At 41.3% G+C, this 15,217-nt stretch overlaps 1 protein-coding gene across 1 annotated transcript in view; it reads right to left on the bottom strand.

The window, feature by feature from the left end:
• Positions 1-399: 399 nt before the first annotated feature.
• The window catches only part of SPATA18 (spermatogenesis associated 18), a 30,046-nt gene continuing 15,228 nt past the window's right edge, over positions 400-15,217 (bottom strand). The window contains exons 6-13 of the mRNA XM_032631979.1: positions 14,136-14,390; positions 12,174-12,456; positions 10,514-10,672; positions 9,508-9,683; positions 6,915-7,038; positions 5,028-5,111; positions 2,365-2,410; positions 400-464 (exon numbers count right to left, since the gene is read on the bottom strand). Coding sequence (XP_032487870.1) covers positions 400-464; positions 2,365-2,410; positions 5,028-5,111; positions 6,915-7,038; positions 9,508-9,683; positions 10,514-10,672; positions 12,174-12,456; positions 14,136-14,390 — 1,192 coding nt within the window. The remainder of the gene's footprint in view (positions 465-2,364; positions 2,411-5,027; positions 5,112-6,914; positions 7,039-9,507; positions 9,684-10,513; positions 10,673-12,173; positions 12,457-14,135; positions 14,391-15,217) is intronic.

Genomic DNA, 15,217 nt, shown 5'->3' with positions numbered 1-15,217 from the left:
TGTTTATGACATTGCCGGTACAACGCACGTTGATCGGCACTTGTAGCTAGTAATTCTACATAAAGGCGTAAGCGTCTGATGACTTTATCTTCCGGGATAGTCATACCCAAGCTTTTTTGTTGAAATACATTCTATTTTATTAAAAACTGCTTTCCTTTTTTCCGATTTACATTGCAGTTCAAGTACTATATTCGTTGTTTAAAAGTATATAGGCCTATAAATATTAACGTTGAACATCATTTCAGAATAGCCAAAATAAAATATTTGTTATGAAAGAGGGCATGAGTCTGGGAGGGTTGAGAGAACCACTGATCCCATCCACCCTCGCTATGCAGTGAAACTGAGGCTCAGAGAGATGCAGTAACTTGCTTAAGGCCACCAAGCAAGTTGATGACCAAGTCAGAATGGAGTTACCTGGGCACTGGGTTCTCCTTCCAGCACGCGGCCCTGCCTCAAAGTGATGACTACATAAACGGAGAGGGAGAACAATTAAGTTCACGCTTCAGAATAAGTTGGTGACCATTAGACCCAAAGGGTGGAGACTGGGGAGGTCTCTCCCCGTCCCTGTGTCCCAGCACAAGAGGCAAGATGCTTTAGAGAAGATTTTTTTTGGTTTTTTGTGGGGTTTTTGGTTTGTTTGTTTTCACCTAAAAAGCCCCAGTTGCTGGTCCTGGTGCTGAGATTATACAAACTGAGCTGTGACCAGTTCAGCACTTCTCTCTAAAAGGCACACAGCAAAAGCTGTCATTTGCAAAGCTTGTGTTTAAAACCAGCATTAAAGTGAAAAGAATTTTTAAAACAAAAACAGAAAGAACAGTATTCATCTTGAGAAAGCAACATACCATTATAATCTTGAATGTGAACTTTTTCAACAGTACTTCACAGCAAAGAAATCAAGGGATAGACATTCAACTTAAAATCCATAAATTGTACCCTTAGCTTTTAGCCTTGAGTTTAAGCGTTTTTAGTCAGATGGAGTTCTTACCCGGTCTGAGTTTGTAAACAACCAGGTGGAATAGGTAAAGGGGTTGTCCCAGGAAGCTTTTATATTTCACACGTACATTAAAACTGCCCGAAATATTCCCGGGAGATAAACACAAGGTAATTAACAGTTATCTCCAAACTGGCTTCTATCCAAATCACAGCTCTGCATTTATGAAGCAAGAGGATTCTCTCAAGTAAGTAGCTTCAACAAACAGTGCTCAACTCGGCCACACTGGGCACTTCACAGTAAGAGAAGAGAAGCAGGCCAATGAACTATATTCTCCTAAGTCATCATCACCTACCTTTAGCCTGAAGTCACTGCTATGCTATAAGTTCCCCAACCTGAGACCAGGGCTGTCTTCCAAACCCCCAAAGAAAATTAAAACACCCCAGATTGTTTTCCAGTTAAAGCTAAAACCAGCAATTATACTATTTATGATCAGTTTATAAACTGAAATGACTCCTCTTGTCTTTTGGACTCAGCACGGTAAAGATTTTCCACTTTAGTTCTTGTAGTTGCTATAAAAGAGCCTCGTGTTTCAGGATGAGAATCCTGAACCTGTGTAACGGACTTTGCTTCAAATGAATATGATCCTAAATACCCAGGCAATTGTTTTTTGTTGTTGTTGTTTTTGTTTTTTGCTGTACGTGGTCCTCTCACTGTTGTGGCCTCTCCCATTGCGGAGCACAGGCTCCGGACGCGTAGGCCCAGCGGCCATGGCTCACGGGCCCAGCCGCTCCGCGGCACGTGGGATCCTCCCGGACCGGGGCACGAACCCGTGTCCCCCGCATCGGCAGGTGGACTCTCAACCACTGCGCCACCAGGGAAGCCCTAGGCAATTGTTTTTTTATCAAATTAATGGGATCTGTATCTATAAAATAAAATAAAATGCAATATATCTGAAGTTACAAATGCACTAAGCCAAAACATTTAACTCTCTGTGTGAAGTGATACACAGAATTGCCTTTTCACATTATTTTAAGTGAGGTCTGAGGCAGACAGCTGGCAGGTGGAGGCACTGGGTAAGTTAGCCGTTGCAGACGTCCTGGGCAGAGGAACATGGCTGGTGGTTTTAAAACCCTAGGGAGAAAAGTAAACGGTTCATTATTATGGTCCATTTCTTTTGGGAAGACCTAAAAGAAAGGCGGATGGTTAATCTAAGTTTACATCAATCAAATCTCTCCATGAGAGCCTCTTCCGGTGTCACCCACGGCACCTGCTGTGGTACCATCCGCAAGAAGGCCCAGAAATAAAAGGTGTGAAGTGGAGGTGAGAAATGTTCTCCAAGGAGCAAAACATTCACTTTGCTGCATGATGCTGTGCTCTAAAAGCAACAATAAAAAGCAGAAACTTTGTTCCATCTAGACCATCCGACTTACTTGGCAATCCACACCTTACTGGAGAAGGACTCCGGCTTCGAGATATCTGGAAAATATAAAAGTGTAGTGCAAATTACACAGTAGATGGAGCTCAAAGAAAGAATCCTTTTGATGTGTTTTTCCTAAAACCAGCTAAAGAGTTTATCTGAGTTAACTAAAGAGTTAAACTATGATGGTTTCCCCCTAAGGTTGAGCGCTGTGATTCCTTTTATACTTCCTGAAGTAAATGGACACTCAACTTAGCTTAAATTATATTATTAACTAAAAGCTAAGCTCTGTGGCCTAGTTGTTTATTGGTTTTTGTTGCTGTGGTTGTTTTTAGTGGTTTCTAAACACTTTGAGACTGGATGCTCACTGGCCATACTGAAGTCTATGCTTTCCAGAAAATACTTACTATTATTATTAATTAAAGCTAAAATGATCCAATACTCTCTGGCACATCCTTTATATGAATTATGTCTTGTGTCCAAAATGCTGTCCTATTAAGGAGGGTCTCTGGGAAGCCAGAAAAGAGCCATTTTTCAAACCTCACCTTTGCTTTCACTGAGGAAAACCTACCCCCATACCTACAAGCCTGCGATGGCTCGGAAATAACTGACCACAATTATCATTTTTGCTGTGAGCTTTCAAGCACTTTAGATAAATAGACATTAACAAAGATGGAAGCTGTTCTGGATATGAGGTCTCAAACAAGTCAACCAGATTAACCAAAAATGTTTGTACCGGGCTTGTCGTAAAGAGATGATGCTGGAAAGGGACAGGATTTTAGCAGCAGTTTCACCTTTGAGCATCTACTTTAGTCTATCAAAAGCTTAAGTTTGCACTCCCTGGGCACAAAGTAGGAAAAAGAGAGGATGGGTTCAAACATACACAGGTACTTATTACAGAGGGACATTGCCCATTGCTAAGCTTTCCAATGAGGGCCCAGAGTTAAAATTTGCCATGGCTGTGAGTGCAACAGGTGTCTGATATGGCTCTTTCTCCTGACAGAACAGTTCCTCTTAGAATGAGCATTGTGATTTTCCAGTATAAAACTCATAATATGTCTTTTTCATTTATCAGCCCGTTAAATGTACTCTCCTTTCGCTTTTTCCTACTGTGAATACCTATTTGGCAATAAGGATAATTAAGTTATATTAAAATCAGCAAGAACTAAAGAACTGTGTCTGACACATGGCTTTCCATTCTCAGGCCATTTCTTTCATGTGGATGGTCGTCCCCAGTTTCCCAGCCCACAGAAATTCTGCCAGATCACATAACAACTCCACCGTGAACTAAAGCCAGAGGGAATCTCTACCTCCTCCGACAGCTGTAACATTCAGTTACTTTGTTGAAATCATACTGATCTTCCTATATTGCAACCCATTCAGGGAAGAAACCATGTTTTAGTCATTTCTGTATCGCTCACACACAGACATACACACTAGCATCCATCCGATAATGGAAAAAATGTTTGATAAGAACGTTATCAGGGCTTCCCTGGTGGCACAGTGGTTAAGAATCTGCCTGCCAATGCAGGGGACACGGGTTCAAGCCCTAGTCCAGGAAGATCCCACATGCTGCAGAGCAACTAAGCCCGTGTGCTACAACTACTGAGCCTGCACTCTAGAGTCCGCGAGCCACAACTACTGAGCCCGTGTGCTACAACTACTGAAGCCCGCATGCCTAGAGTCCGTGCTCCACAACAAGGGAAGCCACCGCAATGAGAAGCCTGTGCACTGCAACAAACAGTAGCCCCTGCTTGTTCCGACTAGAGAAAGCCCGCATGCAGCAACGAAGACACAATGCAGCCAAAAATAAATAAATTTCTAAAAAAAAAAAAGAATGTTATCAAACATAATGTTCTGTTGAAAGGGGTTTAGAAGTTTAGGGCTAGAGTTGCATCACTAGAGATAATTTCAGAGAAGTTGCCTTCTCTACCACTCTCCCTAGAACAAGTTTGAACAAATATTTAAAGAATTTTTATTTGGAGGAACAGCAAATTGTTAGCCTATCTGGTATCTTAACATGTCTTGGTCTAGATCTCTATTCAAAAGGCATTGACTAAATATTATGTGTTGAATGAATGAACAGTGGTGAATCATATGAATGTTAGTTTTTAGGGATATTATATCCACAGTTTTCAGAGATGTTTTTGCTGTTATTTTTTTCTTTGATATATGTGTTAGTAATCCTAAGGATGAATACACAGAGACTAATCTTAATTCTTCCTACTTGGAAGTCTGGAGGAAAATTAAGACCTGCAATGCCCTTTATACAGTATTAAAATCCAGACCATTTGAGCAATTTCTCCAAACTCATACAAGAAGTTCTAGAGATACCAGAGACTGACGTGTGCAGAGATCAGTTGACTAAGATATCCTGTTCCCTGCTCAGGAGACTCATAGCTAATAGCCCATTTTCATTTAAAGATAAAAATAAAACACAAAATAACTAAAGTCTATTATTCTTTCAACTAATGAAGGAAAAATCTACCTCTGCCTCCTTTCTAGAATGATAAATTCCTTAGCCAAGGTAGTATAAAAATCAATCTGGGGTGATTGTAGTAGGTTCTCTTTCTACCTACAAACTTATCATCGCCTCTTTTATAGGTGACTGTGGACAAAAAAAAAAACGTCAACCATAAGATGATTTTGTGTAAAAATGATTAGACAGATACATACCACGCTTAAACTAATACGGCTACGAGGGCAGATGGGACTTAAACTCCTGCTTCGACATCGACTTAGAGATCGCACTGAATTCCACTAGAAAAGGAGAAAGAGAAAAATAGTCAATAGTTTGTGAAAGCCCAGGTGGCTTAAAACAATACTCATATCCCATAGAACGAACAAGAGGTTTTCCCGATATGATTACACTTGCCCGTTCCTGGTCGCCAGTATAAGTACACTCATTTGCTATAGCTGCCCAATATTTGACAATAGCTCTAGGGTACTTCTCAAATAAAATCCCATTACAATGAACTTTGGGATATTCAGATTCATGATGCTAGTGGAACTTTGTTTTGATGAGTAAACTGTTAGAAATTACATTCAAGTTTGCAAGTGTTGGAGAACGTAAGCTCCATCTGGTCAGGGATTTGTGTTTGTTTTGTTCATTGCTGAATCCCCAGCACCTAAACACAGAGCTTGGGTCATAAATAACTATTGAATAAAATGAATTAATGAATAAGTGAGTGAGTGAATCACTACTGTGGCCCACCTACTGTCCAACTAAGTTAATGAACAAAAAGAAAATTTTATTTCCTATAATGAGATTTTACTAGTCAAAGTCTTCTCATCAATTCCCGTCATTCAACCCTTTCCCGGGTTCTTGCTTTTAGGGCATTTTCTTTGTTTTAGGAGTTTAAGCTTGGGTAAATATTGGTGACATACTGGAGGGGAGAGAAGAAGGAAGTTAAAAGGCATTGCTATTTGATGGAGAACATAGGAATAGTGGCTATTTCCTCTCCCTCCCCTCCACATTGCACTGCAGACAGTTTACAAGAGTTCCTTAACAGAGGGTAATTGTTGTAAGGGCAAGAAGCACGTTTTATGAGTTCATTCGTTGTAGAGCACGTGCGATTGCCAAGTCAACGCAACCCAGTTTCTATGGGCTCAACTCTTACAGCACAGAATATTTTCATTGAGATACTTTATGCCACAGTGGGATGTTTAAGCTTAAGTTCTTAAGTTCTTTTAAATACAGTATTCCGCTTCTCCACTTCATGTGTGAAAAGCTGCCATGAAGCACTTCCCCTATCCTCCAGGTCAAAGAGAACAGGAACTGAGACCACTCAGATGGTGGCTTTGCTCTGGACCTGGGAGCTCCTCTCCTGAATTCACTTAACTTCTAGGAAGGGCAGGGTAAAACTCCATAATGGGAACACAATATAGACTATCCAAGCACCCGTAGCAACGAGTTCCAACATCCTCTCCCCACCTTAACACACACACTTACACACTTGCATACCTAAGACTCCATTCTGAAGGCTGTCCAATTATTTAACATGTTCAAAACATTCTACAGCCAATGTAGATAGGAAGCAACCCTCCAAAACTGATTGGCTCTTCTCTCCCTACCTCCTCTGCCCTCTTTTTCTCCATCCCTCCCCTCCCTACACATCGTACCAAGGAGAGAAAAACAGGACACATTCATCATATCCCAAAATACAAAACTATCAGTAAAAATTGGGCCAATTGTTTTCTGATTGTTAATCGATCACTTTTAAATGCTTAGAACTGTAGAGGGCCTCTAAAAGTTGAGCTCAAGGGGCTTTGCCCTTATAATAGCATAATATTTCTAAGACAGAGGAGGCAAATAGGACCAGTTCTATCATGTAAATAAAGCAATAAACAAAGAAATGACTGGCAGGAAATGATGAAGACTCATGGAAGAATCAAAGAAAAGAATCTGTTCTTTCCCAGCCAGTCCCTTTCCTCTCCTTTGTACAAAATCTTATCAAATAACCCTTTATGAACTTCTTTTATAGAATCTCTGGGTTTATAAATGTTCTCGAACTTGTGAATCAAACACTTGGGATGAATTGTCATTATGCAAGGCCACCATACAAAAGCCCCTCTCTTGGTGACAGCTTCTCCCTTCATAATGACACAGTCCTTCTCCATGAGAGCAGGCCACACGTGATAGAAGACCAAGGGAGCCGTGAAATCGGAGTCATAGCTTCGACGGTACCTATTTTAAACACCCAAAAGAACAAGAAAGAGAAGATAAGCAGTTATATAACCTAACTGGGAGGGAAGCAGACATCAGTGTAAACTCTCATCTTTTATTCTGCTCACACTTAAATATGGATCCTCATTCTATTATTAAAGAGATAGTTGTGGGCTCCTAGAATAGGAACCACTGATAACAAGGACCCGACATGCGCTCACTAAAAACAAGTCATGTCATAGAGAACAGACTGGTGGTTGCCGTGGGGGAAGGGTTGTGGGAGGGATGGACTGGAAGGTTGGGGTTAGTGGATGCAAACTAGTATATTTATTTATTTTATTTATTTATTTATTTATTTATTGCGGTATGCGGGCCTCTCCCTGTTGTGGCCTCTCCCGTTGCGGAGCACAGGCTCCGGACGCGCAGGCCCAGCGGCCATGGCTCATGGGCCCAGCCGCTCCGCGGCATGTGTGATCCTCCCGGACCGGGGCACGAACCCGTGTCCCCTAAATCGGCAGGCGGACTCTCAACCACTGCGCCACCAGGGAAGCCCCAAACTAGTATATTTAAATGGATAAACAACAAGGTCCCACTGTGGAGCACAGAGAACTATATTCAATATCCTATGATAAACCATAATGAAAAAGAATATTTTAAAAAGAATGTATATAGAGATATGCATATGTGTAACTGAATCACTTTGCTGTAGAGCAGAAATTAACACAGCACTGTAGAAGTGCAATGTGCTATCACTGCACAGTGGAGCCACCCCAACACAATACTGTAAATCAATTATACTTCAATTTTTTTTAACTGACAAAACAAAAAGTCATGTCAGACTAGTCTTTTTCCTTCTCAGGATTACAAGAATTGTAATTCAGGGAAACGCTAGAGACAGAGACCATCTAAGTCCCACAGGCAACCTATAAGATTTCTCATGCTGGGGACTTCCCTGATGGCGCAGTGGTTAAGAATCCACCTGCCAGTGCAGGGGACACGGGTTCGAGCCCTGGTCCGGGAAGATCCCACATGCCGCGGAGCAACTAAGCCCGTGCGCCACAACTGCTGAGCCTGCGCTCTAGAGTCCGTGAGCCACAATTACTAAGCCCGCGAGCCACAGCTACTGAGCCCGCGTGCCGCAACTACTGAAGCCCACGTGCCTAGAGCCCATGCTCTGCAACAAGAGAAGCCACCATAATGAGAAGTCCGTGCACCGCAACGAACATTAGCCCCCGCTCACCGCAACTAGAGAAAGCCCGCCCGCACGCAGCAGTGAAGACCCAAAGCAGCCAAAAATAAATAAATAGATTTATTTTAAAAAGAAATTAAAAACAGAATTACCATATGATCCAGCAATTCCACTTCTAGGTATTTATCCAAAGAAAACTAAACACTAATTTGAAAAGATATATACACCCCCATGTTCATTGCTGCTTTATTTACAATAGCCAAGATGGACATCTAAGTGTTCATTGATGGATTAATGGTTTAAAAAGTTGTGGTATCTAAAAAAAAAAAAAAAAAGTTGTGGTATCTATACAATGGGATACTATTTAAAGAAAAGAGAATGAAATCTTGTCAAGTGAGACAACATGGATGGACCTCGAGGGCATTATGAAATAAGTCATACAGAGAAAGACAAATGCCATACAATCTCACTTATATGTGGACTCTAAAGCAAACAAACAAACAAAAACCAAGCTCACAGATACAGAAAACAGATTAGTGGTTGCTGGACATGGGGGCAAAATGGGTTAGGGAAGTCAAAAGGTACAAACTTCCGGTTACAAAATAAATGTTATGCAGACGTATAATTGTTAACAATATAGTTAATAATACTGTATTGCAAATTTGAAAGTTGCTTAGAGAATAGATCTTAAAAGTTCTCATTGGAAGAAAAAAAAGTTTTGTAACTATATATGGTGACTGATGGTGATAATCATTTCACAATATATACAAATGTAGAATCATTATTGTTGTAGACGTGAAACTAATACAATCTTGTATGTCAATTATACCTCAATTAAAAAAAATTTTAAACAATATAAAGCAATATATGTCTGTATTTCTACAGCACTTTTTTTTAACATCTTTGTTGGAGTACAATTGCTTTATAATGGTGTGTTAGTTTCTGCTTTATAACAAAGTGAATCAGCTATACATATACGTATATCCCCATATCTCCTCCCTAGCACTTTTCTTTTAAAGAGTTCCAAACAGACTCCAGGTACTCATTAGTTCTCCCCAAGACCAATATGTTCAATGGAAATCATAACATCACCTCTGAAGCACATTTGACCTAGAAGGAAAATGACCCCAGAAGAGGGCCCTGCCCTGTAGTACAGAGAAGTATATAGCTGGGCCTGAAAATCAGGTAATGTCTGTTGATTTCCCCACCCAGAGTTATTTTCCCTAAATTGTTCCCAGAGAATACAGACAAGATAATTTATTTATAAAGAATCCCTTAGCTTCTGCTCCTATGTCTCTTACTTGCAATCATTAAAAATTTCTCCATCGGCCCCAAATGCAATGTCGAGGGGTGGGTCTAAAGTCTGCATTGCAAAGGCAATGCAACATATCTCCTGGATGAAGTTACTGAGGAGGCAAAAATCAACTTCAGGAGGGAATGAAATCTTGGGATTGACATTCATGGCTCGGATCACATCCTGAAAAACAAAAAGATGGCATCACCTTGTTACCAACCTGTGAAATACACACTGACAATCCTAAGGACGTTATGACTGCTGGGAGGGGGAAAGAGCATGTGAGTGAAAACAAGGTAAACTAGAAGAGAAGTGCATGTGCTGAAACAGAGAAGGAGGAAAGATGACAGAGGACAAATGACATATGAAAGGCCAAGAAAGTCTCCATAAACAAAAAACTAAAGCAAAAACCCTTAGTAGCTTTTATTTATTATTTCCTTATTTTTCTGATCAAGTTATATAATCGCGAACACAGGACTCTGACTTGTTCATAAACTATAATAATAACAATTATAATAGCTTGCTCTTATTGAGAGTTTACTCTGTGCCAACTCTTGTGCTAAGCAAATTACCTGCTTCCTTTCATTTAATCCTCTCACAAACGCTATGGGGTCATGACCATTGTTGCTCCCATTTTAAGATTAGAAAACTAAAGTACAGAGAGGTTAAGTAAATGTGCAAGGTCACACAGCTAGTAAGTGGCAGAACCAGGATGCAATTCCATAGCTAGCTTTCCCAAAATCATTGCTCCTAAGCACTATGGTATTCTATCTTCCAATCTTAAGAGCCTGTCTGAAGAATAAAACTAGAAAGCTCAAAATATTTTCCTCATAATACGTCTAAGAAAGAAAGAGCCAATAATGACTGGTTCTACAAAATATATTCGATGCTCATTCCTGCTCTTCCATTACATAGATGCGACACTAAGCTGGATGGATTTCTGAGTTATTAGTATTCATTATAAACAGCAGCAGCAGCAGCAAACCAGTCCCAATAAAAGACCCAACACTTACATTAACACTGCTTTGGGAATCATATAGATCAAGATGACAAATGATATAATCCAAGACAGCATCCTCAAAATCATTTGACCCTGCATACGACGGTGTCAGCGATTTCCTCACACGGATCTTAAAGTGTCTGAATGCCATTTTAGCTACATGGAACGCCTCCTGCACATAAAAGTACAGCAAATTTATCTGGCGGGAGGAGGGAGGTAAAGAGGTCCAAAGCAAGGAATGAAGAAAGAATGCCCAACAAAAATTCAACATCATACTTGACTTCTGGTAACTAAACCCATGGTCAAAACTACTTTTAATCTGGGAGAAAATACATATCTAAATTTTGGAAAGTACATAAATACATATAAGACTACCCATATTCACTAAGTTCAAGACAGTTGACCACTGTTCTGGTAATCCTGATTGCAAGGAGCAGGACAATGCAGGCGTTCAAGGAAATAAAATCACCTGTGGTTACATAAATACTTGAAATATGCTAGTTGATGCTTTGATCCCACAGCAACATTATACTACTGGTCAAGAAATAAGAGAAAATTATAAATCTAGTGGTCACGTCATACATAGACACATATCAAGCGTCTGCCATGTTTCCTGGCATATATTAATTCAACAAATATTTATTAAATGCCTGTAATATAGCAGGCACGGGGAAAACTCAGTTATGCATGAAAGATATAGCCTCTACAATTACAAAACTTTAACCAACTCAGTACATGATTCTTAATTATATAAATTATATATAAATTAAATAATTCTTAATGATATAAATTCTTTTTTCTGTAAAAAGCCAGATAGTAAATATTTTAGGCTTTGCCGGTCACATAATTGTCTCTGTCTTTTTTTTTTTTTTTACAGCCCTTTAAAATGTAAAACCATTCTCATATGTTAGCTCTTGGGTGGCATTTCTCTTAGAATTACAGATCTGGGCCAGATATGGCCCAGGGGTCACAGTTTGCTGACTCCTGATATAAATGAATAAATATAGGATAAAGTCCGGTAGATTCTGATAATTCTGCTCTCACACCAATATTTTGTTTTGTTTGTTAATATTTAGCTGTTCTCATTACAGACTCTTAGTATCTCCGTATGGTACCCACAGAATAAACGCATTTGCTTTGGATTTTGAGATTATATATGAGCACTTTTTAATCTTGCCATACTCAAGTGGTTAGCAGTTCTAGTAACTACTCTTAGTTAACTAAACAAAAGAGTGAACACAATCACAGCCTTTTGATTTTTCTAAGAAGGGAAGGTAACCAATCAAATGATAGCCCTTAGCAATAATATATCCATTGTGCGTACATATACCCATATTACAATAGAAGATCCAGCGCGAATCAACTTCGTATATACCCATCTGAGATAGTCCTACATTTATGGATGCTTCAACAAATGTCTGGTCAAAATAGATATTGACATATATGAATAGTTATTGAGTGTGAAAAATAATTCATCGCAAATATCTGTAATGGAAGGCAGGCAGGGAGGGAGGGAGGGAGGGAGGAGACAGATGGAAGCCCACCCTCCTTCAGTGACCTCAGGCCCTACCAAGTCTTTTTTAAGCCGTCTTGTTCAGTTTACCCAAGCACTGCCTGGCCGCAGCGCCCTTGGACCGCGGAAGTGCAGCGGCGCGCGCGCGAGGCTCACGTACCACTGTCGCGATGTAGATGATCCGCTGCACCGTCTCGGCTTTGTGGATGCAGCGCCGCAGCAGGCACTGCGCATCCAGGCGGGTCTGGGAATAGGCGTCGCTGAACCGGGACAGCAGGGCGGCCTTGCGCGCCACGCTGGACAGTTTGGCGCGACTCGGAGACGGGCTCCTGACCTTCGCGACCGCGGTGGAGGGGCTGGTGGACCGTCTGCGGCTGCGGCTGTGACTGCGGCTGCGGCCGCGCCTGCGAGGGTCAGGGCTCGGAGACCGGCTCCTGGCGGACCTGTTGGTGAACAAGAATCAGGCAGGGAAGCGCTCTGATTCCCTTCACTCTCTTGTTCCTAGACTCGGCTGCTTCTCTCCCCATAAACCAGAAGCCATGGGAACAGGGAGAGCAGCTCCCTGTGAGAGGCGCTGTGTCACCATAAGGCCTCAAATAGGACCACGAACAAAAAACAATACTCTATATTTGCCTGGTGCATTAGAGTTTATAACACACTTTCACTCACTCAGCACATCAATTTATCCTTCAAGCAGCCAGGTAAGGTTAGCATTGATTGTTGGCCCTTTTACAGATGAAGAAGTTGAGGCTCAGAAATGCTAAGAAGGCTATCCTAGAGTAACACAGCTAGCAAGAGCGAGAGTTAAATAAAAAGTCAGATTTTCAGTATTTCTTACCCCAACCTTGGGCCACTAACACATCACTGAGCTTTCTGGTATAAAATGAGATGAACACTGATTGAACAATGAGAAAGAAATTCTGTGTTCTCCTTCCATAGCAATGGAACCGTTTGCAGTCATTTTCTCCTCCGCAGGTCCTCCATTTTCACCTACATAATTTGTGCCCTATTTCGGGATGGTGGGGAGGTTATCAAGTGAGCTAATACATGTGGAAGTACTTGGTGAATCGAAAAGCATTCCATCAGTGAAACGTATATTGCTACCAAGTACAAAGTAAATGATCAGACTAGCTAGTCCAAAGGGAATGGGCCACCAAAAAGAGAAGTTTTGTAGAAGGAACTGTGGGGCAAAAGGTAGTACAAAGCAGACTCTCTGAAGGTGGAAAGGGAAAAAAAGCCCTCATTTATAGTGTTCGCCAGTTTCCATGATGCAACAAATACTCTCACCATAGCCAATTTCAAACTATCAGTGTGACGTCACTGAAACCAGAGTTAGGTAGAAATGCACAGAATCAGTTCCCAGAGCTAGTACAAGTTGGCACTCGTACAACACTGATGGAGTGACTCCCCAAAATGAAAGCCTAAGGTGACATTTAGGGGAATGGAGAACAGGGTTAGGGGTGGCTTTGATAGCCTGAATCTGGGCACACTGTGGGGCTGGGGGTGGGGGGGGGGGAAGAGGGGAAGTGTTAGAAAGAACAAGGAAAATGCAGAAACTCCAAAGAGAGAAACACTCTACTTTGTCCTCACTTAACACTGTCTGAATGACCTGTCTTAACATTCTGTCCATCAGTAGAAGGGAATTTCACATTCCCTTACCTACTCATTCCATCAAACAAAGTGAGATGTAAAAAAGGCAATACCCTGTGAAATGACAGTTGGTCATCCTGGCGAGAGAACTCCTAGAACTCAGAGAACAGGACCCTCCCCCTATCATGGAACAGTCTTTCAACATGGGTACCGCCTCTTGCATTATAGCCGCTCAAATCTGGTATCAGGACAAAGAACCTTCCTTTGGCATGTCTTAGTTTCATTCCTTAAGCATCAATGTCAGTCCGAAATTAATTAGTGCCCAAGTATTGTCAATCCACGAGGTATTTTCTCTATGGAAGGGTGAAGTTAGAGAAAACAATTCAAAGTTTTCCATATTATTGGGGTTCGCGCTCAGGATATCATTTTATTTTTCTTTTTTCTTTTTCTTTTTTCCTTTTCCAAGCCAGGCTTTTATCACTACCTCAACAAAAGGAGCTTAAATGAAAAGATCTGTGAGAATTTGTCCGACCTTCCTTGGAGTACAGATTTTTCAGCGGACAGAATAGCTCTCTTGTCCTTCAGCGTTCGGAGCTGTTTCTCATAATCGCATATCGCTTCTGCCTTCCGCTGGTCTACGCTCCACCTGTCGGCGCCCATCTGCTCCAAGCCCTGGGGCTCCGAGCCCCGCAGCTCCTCTCTCCTACGCTCGGAGCCCCGCTTCTCTGAGCTCCTATGCTCTGAGTGTCTGTGGCGAGATTCCTCCTGGGCTTGAAGAGATGTAAGCCTGAACAGAAGAAAAGGTTTGAAAGAAAAGAGAGAAAGGGAGGGATGAAGGAAAGGTAATAAACCGCAATTGGCCTACTTAAGGAGGCTGCCTTATTTAGTGTGCCGTTATTGCCCTGGGAAACTCAGATGGAAATACATAGGATCAAACACAAATGAACAAAGAGCAGAATTGCCAGGGTCAGGGTGCCACTTCATGTCTGTAGCTTGCATGGAAAAAGGCTCCTGAAGAAGAGATAGGCATGCAAATCCTCTAGCCAAAGCAGAGTGGGCAGAGTCATGAAGTCTTTGCAGAGGCAAAGCAGAGACATACTATTCTACGTTGGACGGCTTCACTGCACAAAACTCTGGAAGCCTGTGATCTCCAAAACCTAGTCCAGAAGCTGGTCAAAGAGATAATCTATTCTCACTAGCTCTTCTATTCTCTGAACAGATGGAATGTGGGGGGAAACTGCAGTGGAAATTGAGTAACATCCACACCACCAAGCAGAAGTGTGGACCTATGAAAATAATGTACTACTATGGAAAGGAGTAAAGCTTTAGAAATAAAACTGGCATCCTCATTAATAAAAAGAAGTATGGCCATCATACAAGGGAACAAAAGCCATAAGAAGAGAACATGCTGTGATGAAAATAACAATGGTGTAAGAAGAGAAGGCAAGGCGTAAGATTAAGAAGGATGTAGAAAAGCTAAAAATGCAATAGCAGAATTAAAAGCTGCCCTAGAAACAGTAAAGAACAGAATTGGTGCGATAGGGAATTGCTGAGTAATATGCTCAAAGAACTGGAGAAGCTATATCAACTAGGATATGAGATTAGTGCTCCAAG

Source organism: Phocoena sinus, chromosome 5 (genome assembly GCF_008692025.1).
Source record: "Phocoena sinus isolate mPhoSin1 chromosome 5, mPhoSin1.pri, whole genome shotgun sequence".
NCBI lineage: Eukaryota > Metazoa > Chordata > Mammalia > Artiodactyla > Phocoenidae > Phocoena > Phocoena sinus.
Note: the sequence above shows the minus strand (reverse complement) of the source record. Positions and strands in the feature narration are given on the sequence as shown.